This window comes from Sinohyriopsis cumingii, unplaced genomic scaffold, assembly GCF_028554795.1.
Source record: "Sinohyriopsis cumingii isolate HCF-2022 unplaced genomic scaffold, ASM2855479v2 utg000957l, whole genome shotgun sequence".
NCBI lineage: Eukaryota > Metazoa > Mollusca > Bivalvia > Unionida > Unionidae > Sinohyriopsis > Sinohyriopsis cumingii.
Window position 1 is genome coordinate 715,232 of NW_028315947.1, and position 17,388 is coordinate 732,619.

At 36.9% G+C, this 17,388-nt stretch overlaps 1 protein-coding gene across 5 annotated transcripts in view; it reads left to right on the top strand.

The window, feature by feature from the left end:
* The window catches only part of LOC149772950 (uncharacterized), a 159,131-nt gene that overhangs the window by 50,392 nt on the left and 91,351 nt on the right, over positions 1–17,388 (top strand). For all 5 annotated transcript variants that reach the window (XM_089947074.1, XM_089947078.1, XM_089947077.1 and 2 more), the window contains one exon: positions 16,257–16,471. In XM_089947074.1, coding sequence (XP_089803200.1) covers positions 16,257–16,471 — 215 coding nt within the window. The remainder of the gene's footprint in view (positions 1–16,256; positions 16,472–17,388) is intronic.

Consider the following 17,388-nt stretch of genomic DNA (forward strand, 5'->3'; position numbering starts at 1 on the left):
CTGACTTGGACTGTTTCATTTAGATCTACAGAAAGTGTTGCTGTAACACTAGCAGAATGTCTGACTTGGACTGTTTCATTTAGACCTACAGAAAGTGTTGCTGTAACACTAGCAGAATGTCTGACTTGGACTGCTTCATTTAGACCTACAGAAAGTGTTGCTGTAACACTAGCAGAATGTCTGACTTGGACTGTTTCATTTAGACCTACAGAAAGTGTTGCTGTAACACTAGCAGAATGTCTGACTTGGACTGCTTCATTTAGATCTACAGAAAGTGTTGCTGTAACACTAGCAGAATGTCTGACTTGGACTGCTTCATTTAGACCTACAGAAAGTGTTGCTGTAACACTAGCAGAATGTCTGACTTGGACTGCTTCATTTAGACCTACAGAAAGTGTTGGTCTAACACTAGCAGAATGTCTGACTTTGACTGCTTCATTTAGATCTACAGAAAGTGTTGCTCTAACACTAGCAGAATGTCTGACTTGGACTGCTTCATTTAGACCTACAGAAAGTGTTGCTGTCACACTAGCAGAATGTCTGACTTGGACTGTTTCATTTAGACCTACAGAAAGTGTTGCTGTAACACTAGCAGAATGTCTGACTTGGACTGTTTCATTTAGACCTGCAGAAAGTGTTGCTCTAACACTAGCAGAATGTCTGACTTGGACTGTTTCATTTAGACCTACAGAAAGTGTTGCTCTAACACTAGCAGAATGTCTGACTTGGACTGTTTCATTTAGACCTACAGAAAGTGTTGCTGTAACACTAGCAGAATGTCTGACTTGGACTGTTTCATTTAGACCTACAGAAAGTGTTGCTGTAACACTAGCAGAATGTCTGACTTGGACTGTTTCATTTAGACCTACAGAAAGTGTTGCTCTAACACTAGCAGAATGTCTGACTTGGACTGTTTCATTTAGACCTACATAAAGTGTTGCTGTAACACTAGCAGAATGTCTGACTTGGACTGTTTCATTTAGACCTACAGAAAGTGTTGCTGTAACACTAGCAGAATGTCTGACTTGGACTGTTTCATTTAGACCTACAGAAAGTGTTGCTGTAACACTAGCAGAATGTCTGACTTGGACTGTTTCATTTAGACCTACAGAAAGTGTTGCTGTAACACTAGCAGAATGTCTGACTTGGACTGTTTCATTTAGACCTACAGAAAGTGTTGCTGTAACACTAGCAGAATGTCTGACTTGGACTGTTTCATTTAGACCTACAGAAAGTGTTGCTGTAACACTAGCAGAATGTCTGACTTGGACTGCTTCATTTAGACCTACAGAAAGTGTTGCTGTAACACTAGCAGAATGTCTGACTTGGACAGTTTCATTTAGATCTACAGAAAGTGTTGCTCTAACACTAGCAGAATGTCTGACTTGGACTGTTTCATTTAGATCTACAGAAAGTGTTGCTGTAACACTAGCAGAATATCTGACTTGGACTGTTTCATTTAGACCTACAGAAAGTGTTGCTGTAACACTAGCAGAATGTCTGACTTGGACTGCTTCATTTAGACCTACAGAAAGTGTTGCTGTAACACTAGCAGAATGTCTGACTTGGACTGTTTCATTTAGACCTACAGAAAGTGTTGCTGTAACACTAGCAGAATGTCTGACTTGGACTGCTTCATTTAGATCTACAGAAAGTGTTGCTGTAACACTAGCAGAATGTCTGACTTGGACTGCTTCATTTAGACCTACAGAAAGTGTTGCTGTAACACTAGCAGAATGTCTGACTTGGACTGCTTCATTTAGACCTACAGAAAGTGTTGGTCTAACACTAGCAGAATGTCTGACTTTGACTGCTTCATTTAGATCTACAGAAAGTGTTGCTCTAACACTAGCAGAATGTCTGACTTGGACTGCTTCATTTAGACCTACAGAACGTGTTGCTGTCACACTAGCAGAATGTCTGACTTGGACTGTTTCATTTAGACCTACAGAAAGTGTTGCTCTAACACTAGCAGAATGTCTGACTTGGACTGTTTCATTTAGACCTGCAGAAAGTGTTGCTCTAACACTAGCAGAATGTCTGACTTGGACTGTTTCATTTAGATCTACAGAAAGTGTTGCTCTAACACTAGCATAATGTCTGACTTGGACTGTTTCATTTAGACCTACAGAAAGTGTTGCTGTAACACTAGCAGAATGTCTGACTTGGACTGTTTCATTTAGATCTACAGAAAGTGTTGCTCTAACACTAGCAGAATGTCTGACTTGGACTGCTTCATTTAGACCTACAGAAAGTGTTGCTCTAACACTAGCAGAATGTCTGACTTGGACTGTTTCATTTAGACCTACAGAAAGTGTTGCTCTAACACTAGCAGAATGTCTGACTTTGACTGCTTCATTTAGATCTACAGAAAGTGTTGCTGTAACACTAGCAGAATGTCTGACTTGGACTGTTTCATTTAGACCTACAGAAAGTGTTGCTCTAACACTAGCAGAATGTCTGACTTGGACTGTTTCATTTAGACCTACAGAAAGTGTTGCTGTAACACTAGCAGAATGTCTGACTTGGACTGTTTCATTTAGACCTACAGAAAGTGTTGCTGTAACACTAGCAGAATGTCTGACTTGGACTGTTTCATTTAGACCTACAGAAAGTGTTGCTGTAACACTAGCAGAATGTCTGACTTGGACTGTTTCATTTAGACCTACAGAAAGTGTTGCTGTAACACTAGCAGAATGTCTGACTTGGACTGTTTCATTTAGACCTACAGAAAGTGTTGCTCTAACACTAGCAGAATGTCTGACTTGGACTGTTTCATTTAGACCTGCAGAAAGTGTTGCTGTAACACTAGCAGAATGTCTGACTTGGACTGTTTCATTTAGACCTACAGAAAGTGTTGCTCTAACACTAGCAGAATGTCTGACTTGGACTGTTTCATTTAGACCTACAGAAAGTGTTGCTGTAACACTAGCAGAATATCTGACTTGGACTGTTTCATTTAGACCTACAGAAAGTGTTGCTCTAACACTAGCAGAATGTCTGACTTGGACTGTTTCATTTAGACCTACATAAAGTGTTGCTGTAACACTAGCAGAATGTCTGACTTGGACTGTTTCATTTAGACCTACAGAAAGTGTTGCTCTAACACTAGCAGAATGTCTGACTTGGACTGTTTCATTTAGACCTACAGAAAGTGTTGCTGTAACACTAGCAAAATCTCTGACTTGGACTGTTTCATTTAGACCTACAGAAAGTGTTGCTGTAACACTAGCAGAATGTCTGACTTGGACTGTTTCATTTAGACCTACAGAAAGTGTTGCTCTAACACTAGCAGAATGTCTGACTTGGACTGCTTCATTTAGACCTACAGAAAGTGTTGCTGTAACACTAGCAGAATGTCTGACTTGGACTGCTTCATTTAGACCTACAGAAAGTGTTGCTGTAACACTAGCAGAATGTCTGACTTGGACTGCTTCATTTAGACCTACAGAAAGTGTTGCTGTAACACTAGCAGAATGTCTGACTTGGACTGTTTCATTTAGACCTACAGAAAGTGTTGCTGTAACACTAGCAGAATGTCTGACTTGGACTGTTTCATTTAGACCTACAGAAAGTGTTGCTGTAACACTAGCACAATGTCTGACTTGGACTGTTTCATTTAGACCTACAGAAAGTGTTGCTGTAACACTAGCAGAATATCTGACTTGGACTGTTTCATTTAGACCTACAGAAAGTGTTGCTGTAACACTAGCAGAATGTCTGACTTGGACTGTTTCATTTAGATCTACAGAAAGTGTTGCTGTAACACTAGCAGAATGTCTGACTTGGACTGTTTCATTTAGACCTACAGAAAGTGTTGCTGTAACACTAGCAGAATGTCTGACTTGGACTGTTTCATTTAGACCTACAGAAAGTGTTGCTGTAACACTAGCAGAATATCTGACTTGGACTGCTTCATTTAGACCTACAGAAAGTGTTGCTCTAACACTAGCAGAATATCTGACTTGGACTGCTTCATTTAGACCTACAGAAAGTGTTGCTGTAACACTAGCAGAATGTCTGACTTGGACTGCTTCATTTAGACCTACAGAAAGTGTTGCTCTAACACTAGCAGAATGTCTGACTTGGACTGCTTCATTTAGACCTACAGAAAGTGTTGCTCTAACACTAGCAGAATGTCTGACTTGGACTGCTTCATTTAGACCTACAGAAAGTGTTGCTGTAACACTAGCAGAATATCTGACTTGGACTGTTTCATTTAGATCTACAGAAAGTGTTGCTGTAACACTAGCAGAATGTCTGACTTGGACTGTTTCATTTAGACCTACAGAAAGTGTTGCTGTAACACTAGCAGAATGTCTGACTTGGACTGTTTCATTTAGACCTACAGAAAGTGTTGCTCTAACACTAGCAGAATGTCTGATTTGGACTGTTTCATTTAGACCTACAGAAAGTGTTGCTCTAACACTAGCAGAATGTCTGACTTGGACTGTTTCATTTAGACCTACAGAAAGTGTTGCTGTAACACTAGCAGAATGTCTGACTTGGACTGTTTCATTTAGACCTACAGAAAGTGTTGCTGTAACACTAGCAGAATGTCTGACTTGGACTGTTTCATTTAGACCTACAGAAAGTGTTGCTCTAACACTAGCAGAATGTCTGACTTGGACTGCTTCATTTAGACCTACAGAAAGTGTTGCTCTAACACTAGCAGAATGTCTGACTTGGACTGCTTCATTTAGACCTACAGAAAGTGTTGCTCTAACACTAGCAGAATGTCTGACTTGGACTGTTTCATTTAGACCTACAGAAAGTGTTGCTGTAACACTAGCAGAATGTCTGACTTGGACTGTTTCATTTAGACCTACAGAAAGTGTTGCTGTAACACTAGCAGAATGTCTGACTTGGACTGTTTCATTTAGACCTACAGAAAGTGTTGCTGTAACACTAGCAGAATGTCTGACTTGGACTGTTTCATTTAGACCTACAGAAAGTGTTGCTGTAACACTAGCAGAATGTCTGACTTGGACTGCTTCATTTAGACCTACAGAAAGTGTTGCTGTAACACTAGCAGAATGTCTGACTTGGACTGCTTCATTTAGACCTACAGAAAGTGTTGCTGTAACACTAGCAGAATGTCTGACTTGGACAGTTTCATTTAGATCTACAGAAAGTGTTGCTCTAACACTAGCAGAATGTCTGACTTGGACTGTTTCATTTAGATCTACAGAAAGTGTTGCTGTAACACTAGCAGAATGTCTGACTTGGACTGTTTCATTTAGACCTACAGAAAGTGTTGCTGTAACACTAGCAGAATGTCTGACTTGGACTGCTTCATTTAGACCTACAGAAAGTGTTGCTGTAACACTAGCAGAATGTCTGACTTGGACTGTTTCATTTAGACCTACAGAAAGTGTTGCTGTAACACTAGCAGAATGTCTGACTTGGACTGCTTCATTTAGATCTACAGAAAGTGTTGCTGTAACACTAGCAGAATGTCTGACTTGGACTGCTTCATTTAGACCTACAGAAAGTGTTGCTGTAACACTAGCAGAATGTCTGACTTGGACTGCTTCATTTAGACCTACAGAAAGTGTTGGTCTAACACTAGCAGAATGTCTGACTTTGACTGCTTCATTTAGATCTACAGAAAGTGTTGCTCTAACACTAGCAGAATGTCTGACTTGGACTGCTTCATTTAGACCTACAGAAAGTGTTGCTGTCACACTAGCAGAATGTCTGACTTGGACTGTTTCATTTAGACCTACAGAAAGTGTTGCTGTAACACTAGCAGAATGTCTGACTTGGACTGTTTCATTTAGACCTGCAGAAAGTGTTGCTCTAACACTAGCAGAATGTCTGACTTGGACTGTTTCATTTAGACCTACAGAAAGTGTTGCTGTAACACTAGCAGAATGTCTGACTTGGACTGTTTCATTTAGACCTACAGAAAGTGTTGCTGTAACACTAGCAGAATGTCTGACTTGGACTGTTTCATTCAGACCTACAGAAAGTGTTGCTGTAACACTAGCAGAATGTCTGACTTGGACTGTTTCATTTAGACCTACAGAAAGTGTTCCTCTAACACTAGCAGAATGTCTGACTTGGACTGTTTCATTTAGACCTACATAAAGTGTTGCTGTAACACTAGCAGAATGTCTGACTTGGACTGTTTCATTTAGACCTACAGAAAGTGTTGCTGTAACACTAGCAGAATGTCTGACTTGGACTGTTTCATTTAGACCTACAGAAAGTGTTGCTGTAACACTAGCAGAATGTCTGACTTGGACTGTTTCATTTAGACCTACAGAAAGTGTTGCTGTAACACTAGCAGAATGTCTGACTTGGACTGCTTCATTTAGACCTACAGAAAGTGTTGCTGTAACACTAGCAGAATGTCTGACTTGGACAGTTTCATTTAGATCTACAGAAAGTGTTGCTCTAACACTAGCAGAATGTCTGACTTGGACTGTTTCATTTAGATCTACAGAAAGTGTTGCTGTAACACTAGCAGAATATCTGACTTGGACTGTTTCATTTAGACCTACAGAAAGTGTTGCTGTAACACTAGCAGAATGTCTGACTTGGACTGCTTCATTTAGACCTACAGAAAGTGTTGCTGTAACACTAGCAGAATGTCTGACTTGGACTGTTTCATTTAGACCTACAGAAAGTGTTGCTGTAACACTAGCAGAATGTCTGACTTGGACTGCTTCATTTAGATCTACAGAAAGTGTTGCTCTAACACTAGCAGAATGTCTGACTTGGACTGCTTCATTTAGACCTACAGAAAGTGTTGCTGTAACACTAGCAGAATGTCTGACTTGGACTGCTTCATTTAGACCTACAGAAAGTGTTGGTCTAACACTAGCAGAATGTCTGACTTTGACTGCTTCATTTAGATCTACAGAAAGTGTTGCTCTAACACTAGCAGAATGTCTGACTTGGACTGCTTCATTTAGACCTACAGAAAGTGTTGCTGTCACACTAGCAGAATGTCTGACTTGGACTGTTTCATTTAGACCTACAGAAAGTGTTGCTCTAACACTAGCAGAATGTCTGACTTGGACTGTTTCATTTAGACCTGCAGAAAGTGTTGCTCTAACACTAGCAGAATGTCTGACTTGGACTGTTTCATTTAGATCTACAGAAAGTGTTGCTCTAACACTAGCATAATGTCTGACTTGGACTGTTTCATTTAGACCTTCAGAAAGTGTTGCTGTAACACTAGCAGAATGTCTGACTTGGACTGTTTCATTTAGATCTACAGAAAGTGTTGCTCTAACACTAGCAGAATGTCTGACTTGGACTGCTTCATTTAGACCTACAGAAAGTGTTGCTCTAACACTAGCAGAATGTCTGACTTGGACTGTTTCATTTAGACCTACAGAAAGTGTTGCTCTAACACTAGCAGAATGTCTGACTTTGACTGCTTCATTTAGATCTACAGAAAGTGTTGCTGTAACACTAGCAGAATGTCTGACTTGGACTGTTTCATTTAGACCTACAGAAAGTGTTGCTCTAACACTAGCAGAATGTCTGACTTGGACTGTTTCATTTAGACCTACAGAAAGTGTTGCTGTAACACTAGCAGAATGTCTGACTTGGACTGTTTCATTTAGACCTACAGAAAGTGTTGCTGTAACACTAGCAGAATGTCTGACTTGGACTGTTTCATTTAGACCTACAGAAAGTGTTGCTGTAACACTAGCAGAATGTCTGACTTGGACTGTTTCATTTAGACCTACAGAAAGTGTTGCTGTAACACTAGCAGAATATCTGACTTGGACTGTTTCATTTAGACCTACAGAAAGTGTTGCTCTAACACTAGCAGAATGTCTGACTTGGACTGTTTCATTTAGACCTGCAGAAAGTGTTGCTGTAACACTAGCAGAATGTCTGACTTGGACTGTTTCATTTAGACCTACAGAAAGTGTTGCTCTAACACTAGCAGAATGTCTGACTTGGACTGTTTCATTTAGACCTACAGAAAGTGTTGCTGTAACACTAGCAGAATATCTGACTTGGACTGTTTCATTTAGACCTACAGAAAGTGTTGCTCTAACACTAGCAGAATGTCTGACTTGGACTGTTTCATTTAGACCTACATAAAGTGTTGCTGTAACACTAGCAGAATGTCTGACTTGGACTGTTTCATTCAGACCTACAGAAAGTGTTGCTCTAACACTAGCAGAATGTCTGACTTGGACTGTTTCATTTAGACCTACAGAAAGTGTTGCTGTAACACTAGCAAAATCTCTGACTTGGACTGTTTCATTTAGACCTACAGAAAGTGTTGCTGTAACACTAGCAGAATGTCTGACTTGGACTGTTTCATTTAGACCTACAGAAAGTGTTGCTCTAACACTAGCAGAATGTCTGACTTGGACTGCTTCATTTAGACCTACAGAAAGTGTTGCTGTAACACTAGCAGAATGTCTGACTTGGACTGCTTCATTTAGACCTACAGAAAGTGTTGCTGTAACACTAGCAGAATGTCTGACTTGGACTGCTTCATTTAGACCTACAGAAAGTGTTGCTGTAACACTAGCAGAATGTCTGACTTGGACTGTTTCATTTAGACCTACAGAAAGTGTTGCTGTAACACTAGCAGAATGTCTGACTTGGACTGTTTCATTTAGACCTACAGAAAGTGTTGCTGTAACACTAGCAGAATGTCTGACTTGGACTGTTTCATTTAGACCTACAGAAAGTGTTGCTGTAACACTAGCAGAATATCTGACTTGGACTGTTTCATTTAGACCTACAGAAAGTGTTGCTGTAACACTAGCAGAATGTCTGACTTGGACTGTTTCATTTAGATCTACAGAAAGTGTTGCTGTAACACTAGCAGAATGTCTGACTTGGACTGTTTCATTTAGACCTACAGAAAGTGTTGCTGTAACACTAGCAGAATGTCTGACTTGGACTGTTTCATTTAGACCTACAGAAAGTGTTGCTGTAACACTAGCAGAATATCTGACTTGGACTGCTTCATTTAGACCTACAGAAAGTGTTGCTCTAACACTAGCAGAATATCTGACTTGGACTGCTTCATTTAGACCTACAGAAAGTGTTGCTGTAACACTAGCAGAATGTCTGACTTGGACTGTTTCATTTAGATCTACAGAAAGTGTTTCTCTAACACTAGCAGAATGTCTGACTTGGACTGCTTCATTTAGACCTACAGAAAGTGTTGCTCTAACACTAGCAGAATGTCTGACTTGGACTGTTTCATTTAGACCTACAGAAAGTGTTGCTGTAACACTAGCAGAATGTCTGACTTGGACTGTTTCATTTAGACCTACAGAAAGTGTTGCTGTAACACTAGCAGAATGTCTGACTTGGACTGTTTCATTTAGACCTACAGAAAGTGTTGCTGTAACACTAGCAGAATGTCTGACTTGGACTGTTTCATTTAGATCTACAGAAAGTGTTGCTGTAACACTAGCAGAATGTCTGACTTGGACTGTTTCATTTAGATCTACAGAAAGTGTTTCTCTAACACTAGCAGAATGTCTGACTTGGACTGTTTCATTTAGATCTACAGAAAGTGTTGCTGTAACACTAGCAGAATGTCTGACTTGGACTGTTTCATTTAGACCTACAGAAAGTGTTGCTGTAACACTAGCAGAATATCTGACTTGGACTGTTTCATTTAGACCTACAGAAAGTGTTGCTCTAACACTAGCAGAATATCTGACTTGGACTGCTTCATTTAGACCTACAGAAAGTGTTGCTGTAACACTAGCAGAATATCTGACTTGGACTGCTTCATTTAGACCTACAGAAAGTGTTGCTGTAACACTAGCAGAATGTCTGACTTGGACTGCTTCATTTAGACCTACAGAAAGTGTTGCTGTAACACTAGCAGAATGTCTGACTTGGACTGCTTCATTTAGACCTACAGAAAGTGTTGCTTTAACACTAGCAGAATGTCTGTCATGATATTGACTCAGTTTTTACTTTAGATACATAAAAGTTGATGTTACACAAGCAAAATGTCTGCGATAACATGTGACTCAGACTTTCATTTAGACTTACAGAGGTTCAGGTTGTAACAATAGCTGAATGTTTGTAATTTCATAGTGCCTAATTGACTCAGACTGTAGAATTACATATATTGAGATAGTGAATACAGCTTTTGATGGAATAATAATAATAATAGTAAAGACTTTATTTAGAGAAGGTAACTCAATTAGTTACAGAACTAATCTACCTTGAGACATTCTATCTGTTATGTACAATATATATGGTATATACAACATGATTTGGAGAATATGGCTTGACACTAAATAATTAAGTGATTTTAAAAATAAAAGTATCAAGCCTAGAACATATGCACAGGCATCTAGGAACACAAAAACATATGCACAATATAAAATATAAAACATCATCCTACACTGAAAAATCCATCTGTGAAAATTATGCAAAATTACAGAAAAGCAGGCAGTATTTATTTTATTATAACTGAACAGTTGTCGAAATATTTCATCCATTTGAGACCTCGATTGTAAAAAGAAGAAATGCTAGGAGCCTGCCTTATGTTACTGGGAATGTTGTTCCATACCAGTGGACCAGTATATTGAAAACGTTTTTAAAATAATTCCTTCTTTGGCCTTGGTATAATGTAAGGTGCTGCTACGTTTAATACCCTTGGTCCAATCATATCAAGTCCTGTAGCTTTTCAGTCATCCATTTTTTAAAAATATATTTCAACACAAATTCAGGATTCATTTCAAGAATTTCAAACTTTATATTGTTTGGTAGTTTTTTTAAGCACAAAAGGTTTTGAGTTGCAGATGATCAGATAAAGTTCTGGGTTCTTTACGTTTTTCAGCAATTTGAACAAAAAAGTCATTAAAAATATTTGAGATGTTAGTTGGACTATCGGTATAAATGTCCTCTTGACTGAGAATTGACTGATGCATCGACTGATGAATGGATGGCACACGTAGGACCCACTGAATTTCAGGCCATCACATTTGCACAATGTCTGTCATTGCACTGAACTTTACTGACTCAGACAGTTTCATTTTATCTATAGTGGCTCAAGCTTTTGAGGTTTGTTAATTCCCACATGTTTACTTAAATAGAGTTACAAACATTTTAGAATTATTCTACTTTATTATTGTTAGTTCTACCTGCTTGAGTGATTATGAATTTACTGATTTGAAAAGATCCAAGTTCAGACACTAATATGGAATTCTTTAGGTTTAGATTTAGTGTAGTGGAAGCATTTTATGTCTCGAGATGAGAAACCATTAGCTCAAGTTTGCATTTGAGTTTCAGAAGTAGCCACTCAAAGATACTGTTACGTGAGAAAAGCCGTTTGCTATTGGAGGAATTTCGAATTCAAGAGATGTATAAAAATGGCTGAAATTTCTTCCAGATTTTACATAATCCACATTGTTGACATGGAACTGTGATTTCAAGGCCAAAAGGCTTGTTACAATTTTATATCAAATTTGATTTGCAATGTACATTATAAAATATTTTATTACCAAATATTACAGATAAGGATATCGACTAATACAGTACTCAAAGATGTATTCTGCATGAATTTGACTAACTCAGCAACTGTGTCGTTGATTATTTAATTTACGATACTATAACATGCAATTGATATTTGTAGATAAAGAAAAAGAATAGCTGTGCTGTGTTTACCACTGGAGTATTTACTGAAGGTTTAAAAGGGAAGTGTTGAGATCAATAGCAATCAGCTGTTACCAGAGTAAAGTCACAGACAAATGGTTCATTCATGCAACATATAGACATTTTCAATACAAGGTCATATGATTTTACACCAAGAATATGAATAGCTGAATACATTTACGTGACACAATACCAGGAACTCTTTTCCTTCCAATCGCAGGTTATTTAAATAAATATAGAGTATTCTGCTAATCAGTTTGAATAATTTGTCTTCTTTGAAGACATTGGAAGTAGTCACTTGAATGACTATGAATATCATTAACCAAACACTTATCCACTTCCAAAAATGTTTTGACTATGCATATGATATACTGGTACAGGTCACTGTGCACATGATATACTGGTACAGGTCACTATGCATATGATATACTGGTACAGGTCACTGTGCACATGATATACTGGTACAGGTCACTGTGCACATGATATACTGGTACAGGTCACTTTGCATATGATATACTGGTACAGGTCACTGTGCATATGATATATTGGTACAGGTCACTGTGCACATGATATACTGGTACAGGTCACTGTGCATATGATATACTGGTACAGGGACTATGCATATGATATACTGGTACAGGTCACTATGCATATGATATATTGGTACAGGTCACTGTGCACATGATATACTGGTACAGGTCACTGTGCACATGATATACTGGTACAAGGTCACTATACATATGATATACTGGTACAGGTCACTGTGCATATGATATACTGGTACAGGTCACTGTGCACATGATATACTGGTACAAGGTCTCTATGCATATGATATACTGGTACAGGTCACTGTGCATATGATATACTGGTACAGGTCACTGTGCATATGATATGTTGGTGCAGGTCACTGTGCATATGATATACTGGTACAAGGTCACTATGCATATGATATACTGGTACAGGTCACTATGCAAATGATATACTGGTACAGGTCACTGTGCATATGATATACTGGTACAGGTCACTATGCATATGATATACTGGTACAGGTCACTATGCACATGATATACTGGTACAGGTCACTGTGCACATGATATACTGGTACAGGTCACTGTGCACATGATATACTGGTACAAGGTCACTATGCACATGATATACTGGTACAGGTCACTGTGCATATGATATACTGGTACAAGGTCACTATGCATATGATATACTGGTACAGGTCACTGTGCATATGATATATTGGTAGAGGTCACTATGCATATGATATACTGGTACAAGGTCACTATGCATATGATATACTGGTACAGGTCACTGTGCATATGATATACTGGTACAGGTCACTATGCAAATGATATACTGGTACAGGTAGACCTATATTGATTCTGATGAATGACAAGATTTTTTTAAAACAGTTATTATTTGGTGTAATGTAAAATTTAATAATTAGTTTCAATTTAGCTCAGTGAACCTATAAATTATAAAAATGTCCCACACAGTACAAGGCAGAGAAAACATGCATTGGATTCTTTTCGAAAACAAAGGCAGAATTATACTACCATACTTAGTAATGTTGTTCAGTAAGTATGGAATGCGGTGTCAGGTTACTCTAAATGGCCACTTTATTAGATGTCCCTGTAATGAACCCCAAAAATGTGACCTATTTTCCTGTGGGATTTTTACTTTATGCATGTTGCAATGTTTACCTGGCACTTACTGCACCTGATATATGAAATAGCAACCTTACCTGTTGGATTGCCTGTTGAAAAACTGTTTACATTAACTCCATCAAGTTTGTCAATATTGTATTACCTAAAAGAATCCATTATTGTAACTGCAGCATTCTAAAGTGTATTGGTAATTTCTAACATATATCTCTTATCAATAAATTATTCAATTGATGGCTTAAACCCTTATGACTGTTGCTAGCACTTCTTGGTTAAATTGAATAGATCGATAGTCATTTTATCATTTGATTAAATTGATAGTCATTTTATTATTTGATTGGTTTCATAGTCATTTTATCATTTGAGTAGATTGATAGTCATTTTATCATTTGAGTAGATTGGTAGTCATTTTGTCATTTGAGTAGATTGATAGTCATTTTATCGTTTGAGTAGATTGGTAGTCATTTTATCATTTGAGTAGATTGATAGTCATTTTATCGTTTGAGTAGATTGGTAGTCATTTTATCATTTGATTAGGTTGATGGTCATTTTATCATTTGAGTAGATTGTTAGTCATTTTATCATTTGAGTAGATTGGTAGTCATTTTATCATTTGATTAAATTGATAGTCATTTTATCATTTGATTGGTTTCATAGTCATTTTTTCATTTGAGTAGATTGATAGTCATTTTATCATTTGAGTAGATTGATAGTCATTTTATCATTTGATTGGTTTCGTAGTCATTTTATCATTTGAGTAGATTGATAGTCATTTTATCATTTGAGTAGATTGATAGTCATTTTATCATTTGATTGGTTTCATAACCATTTTATCATTTGAGTAGATTGATAGTCATTTTATCATTTGAGTAGATTGATAGTCATTTTATCATTTGAGTAGATTGATAATCAATTTATCATTTGAGTAGATTGGTAGTCATTTTATCGTTTGAGTAGATTGATAGTCATTTTATCATTTGATTAGATTGATAGTCATTTTATCATTTGATTGGTTTCATAGTATTTTATCATTTGAGTAAATTGAGTAGATTGATAGTCATTTTATCATTTGAGTAGATTGGTAGTCATTTTATCATTTGAGTAGATTGATAGTCATTTTATCATTTTAGTAGATTGGTAGTCATTTTATCATTTGATTAGATTGATGGTCATTTTAGATTGGTAGTCATTTTATCATTTGAGTAGATTGATAGTCATTTTATCATTTGATTAGATTGATAGTCATTTTATCATTTGATTGGATTGATAGTCATTTTATCATTTAATTAGATTGTTTGTCCATTTAACAATTTATTAGATTGATAGCCATTTTGAGGCAATTTCAGTTCCATGACAGTTGATGATGTTGGTCAGAGTAAGAAAAGTTCATGAAGCAGCAGCATTTTGAGCTAGTTTCACCTTTTCAGTACTATATATATATATATATATATATATATATATATATTTATTAGTATGAAACCGTTATTTTGTGACATGTATATATATATATATATATATATATATATATATATATATATATATATATATGCATTATTAAGGTAATAACAAATGGTAATGCATGTACATGACACCTATGATATCCAAATATGCTTCATAAAATCATAATAAATTCATATCATGTGTTTGTAATATTATGACATATAAATATCACCTCATTTCATCACAAAATGACCTCATAAAATAACCCAGGTGTTCTTCGGAGTTATTATTACCCTTTTATTATTATTTTTGCCATCATACATATTCTCCTCATATTATGATAAAAAAGCATGTTTATAACAGATTCAGATTCGAATGGAAAATATTGCAATAATAATGCGGAGGAGTTGTATATCTCAAAGCTCACTGTGAAGATTTAAATAAAATCCACATGGGTTTTTAGTTTTCTTCACAAGATTGCTGTCTGGTGTCCACTAATGACATTCGTGGTGATTAGTAAGTTTCACACTTAACAGCTGTCAGTAGTTTTCTGATCCAAATTTCCCTCTACCCATTTTGTATTTTGCAAATAATGAAGAATGTCCTGTCTGTAACTGAATTAGACTGTGTCAGCAACAACAACAAAAACAATGATGCTCAGTCTGCCCAAAAGTTCAAACTTAACTTTCCTGTGGCTGGTTGTTTAAGGCTGCTGACTTGCTCTTCACTACTCCTCACAGCTAAGTTCACCCTGATGAAAAGACTCCTGAGTTAAGATCTGCTCCTGATCCTTGTATTTCTATGCTGGTGTTTTTATACTGTTAGGAGAAAATTTATGTTTTTGGCATTTTAACATGAAGTGGACTAAATAGTATATGACCTGCCCATGAATATTCCTCTGAAACAACATCTTGAACAATGCAATAACAATTAAACAATACTAGAAATCAACTTACTGAACGTTTCTGCTGCTATTAAGTTTTGATTCATCTCACAATATTTTATTCTCACCTGCACCAAAGGATGGCCAATTTTTATTCAAAGATTTGAAAGCCATAAATAACCATCTTTGATCCTTTAATTACTGTTTATAATGCATCATAAAACTTGCTGTGTTTGGCCTAAAACTCTCCAATAATAAGGTAATCAGTTAACTGCTTGATGTGTATAGGTGTCAATGGCCTTGGAAATCAGATTACTCAGCAACACATCATGGTGCTGGTCATGTCTCTGACATTTCTGGTCCCCAGTAGACTGGTTTTTGCTGGTTTCTGTAATGTGGGGATAGGCTGCATAAAACTGCCAGTGTATTTTGTCTTTCTTATATATAAATTCTTTTTCTTTTATTTTTTAACAAAAACGGATTTCAGTTATAAAAGTTTATGTGTGGTAGAGGGCCTTTACAATGGTATTTTTGTCCTACCACTGGTAGAATCACATGTATGGAGATATGGAGTATAGTTGGTTTTTGGCTGATGGTTGGATAGATTAATGGATGGATGGAACTCACTGTCTTTTTCTGTTTTTCAGATGGTTTGTCTCAAGATGGACATGACAAGGCTCAGCAGTCACTCTCATTCCAAGGTGTTTCACCAGCACAAAGGCCAGGACTGGAGTCAGATACAACTAGTGTGGACACCAGTCACACCACAAGTACGGTGGGGGAGGGGGAACACTTTCCTACAAATGCAGCTGACAATATCAAGCTGAATATCTCATTCAAGACAAAAAAGCTGGAGGAAAAAGTGAGCAATGGGGTCTCTTGTCATAATAAATCATTGCAGATCCTAATGAATTTCTTAGAGGTTTTTTTAGGGAGCAGTCAGTTGATGACTAGGAAAAATGGAGAATGCTCTACCTCATTTACATATGATATGTTAAATTTATAAAGAGCTGAATATGTACGTATTGTATAGTAAGTTATTTCTACTATCCCTACTTCATGTGCAAGCTTTCAACCGACCACCTGATCTTGCAGCTTATTAAGGCAAGAACTATTTGACTGATGCAACTTATCAAGATGATGACTATTTGACTGATGCAACTTATCAAGATGATGACTATTGGACTGATGCAACTTATCAAGATGATGACTATTTGACTGATGCAACTTATCAAGATGATGACTATTTGACTGATGCAACTTATCAAGATGATAACTATTTGACTGATACAACTTATCAAAATGATAACTATTTGACTGATGCAACTTATCAAGATGATGTCTATTTGACTGATGCAGCTTATCAAGATGATAACTATTTGACTGATGCAACTTATCAAGATGATGACTATTTGACTGATGCAACTTATCAAGATGATAACTATTTGACTGATGCAACTTATCAAGATGATGACTATTTGACTGATGCAACTTATCAAGATGATAACTATTTGACTGATACAACTTATCAAGATGATGACTATTTGACTGATGCAACTTATCAAGATGATGACTATTTGACTGATGCAACTTATCAAGATGATAACTATTTGACTGATACAACTTATCAAGATGATAACTATTTGACTGATGCAACTTATCAAGATGATAACTATTTGACTGATGCAATTTGTCAAGATGATGACTATTTGACTGATGCAACTTGTCAAGATGATGACTATTTGACTGATGCAACTTATCAAGATGATGACTATTTGA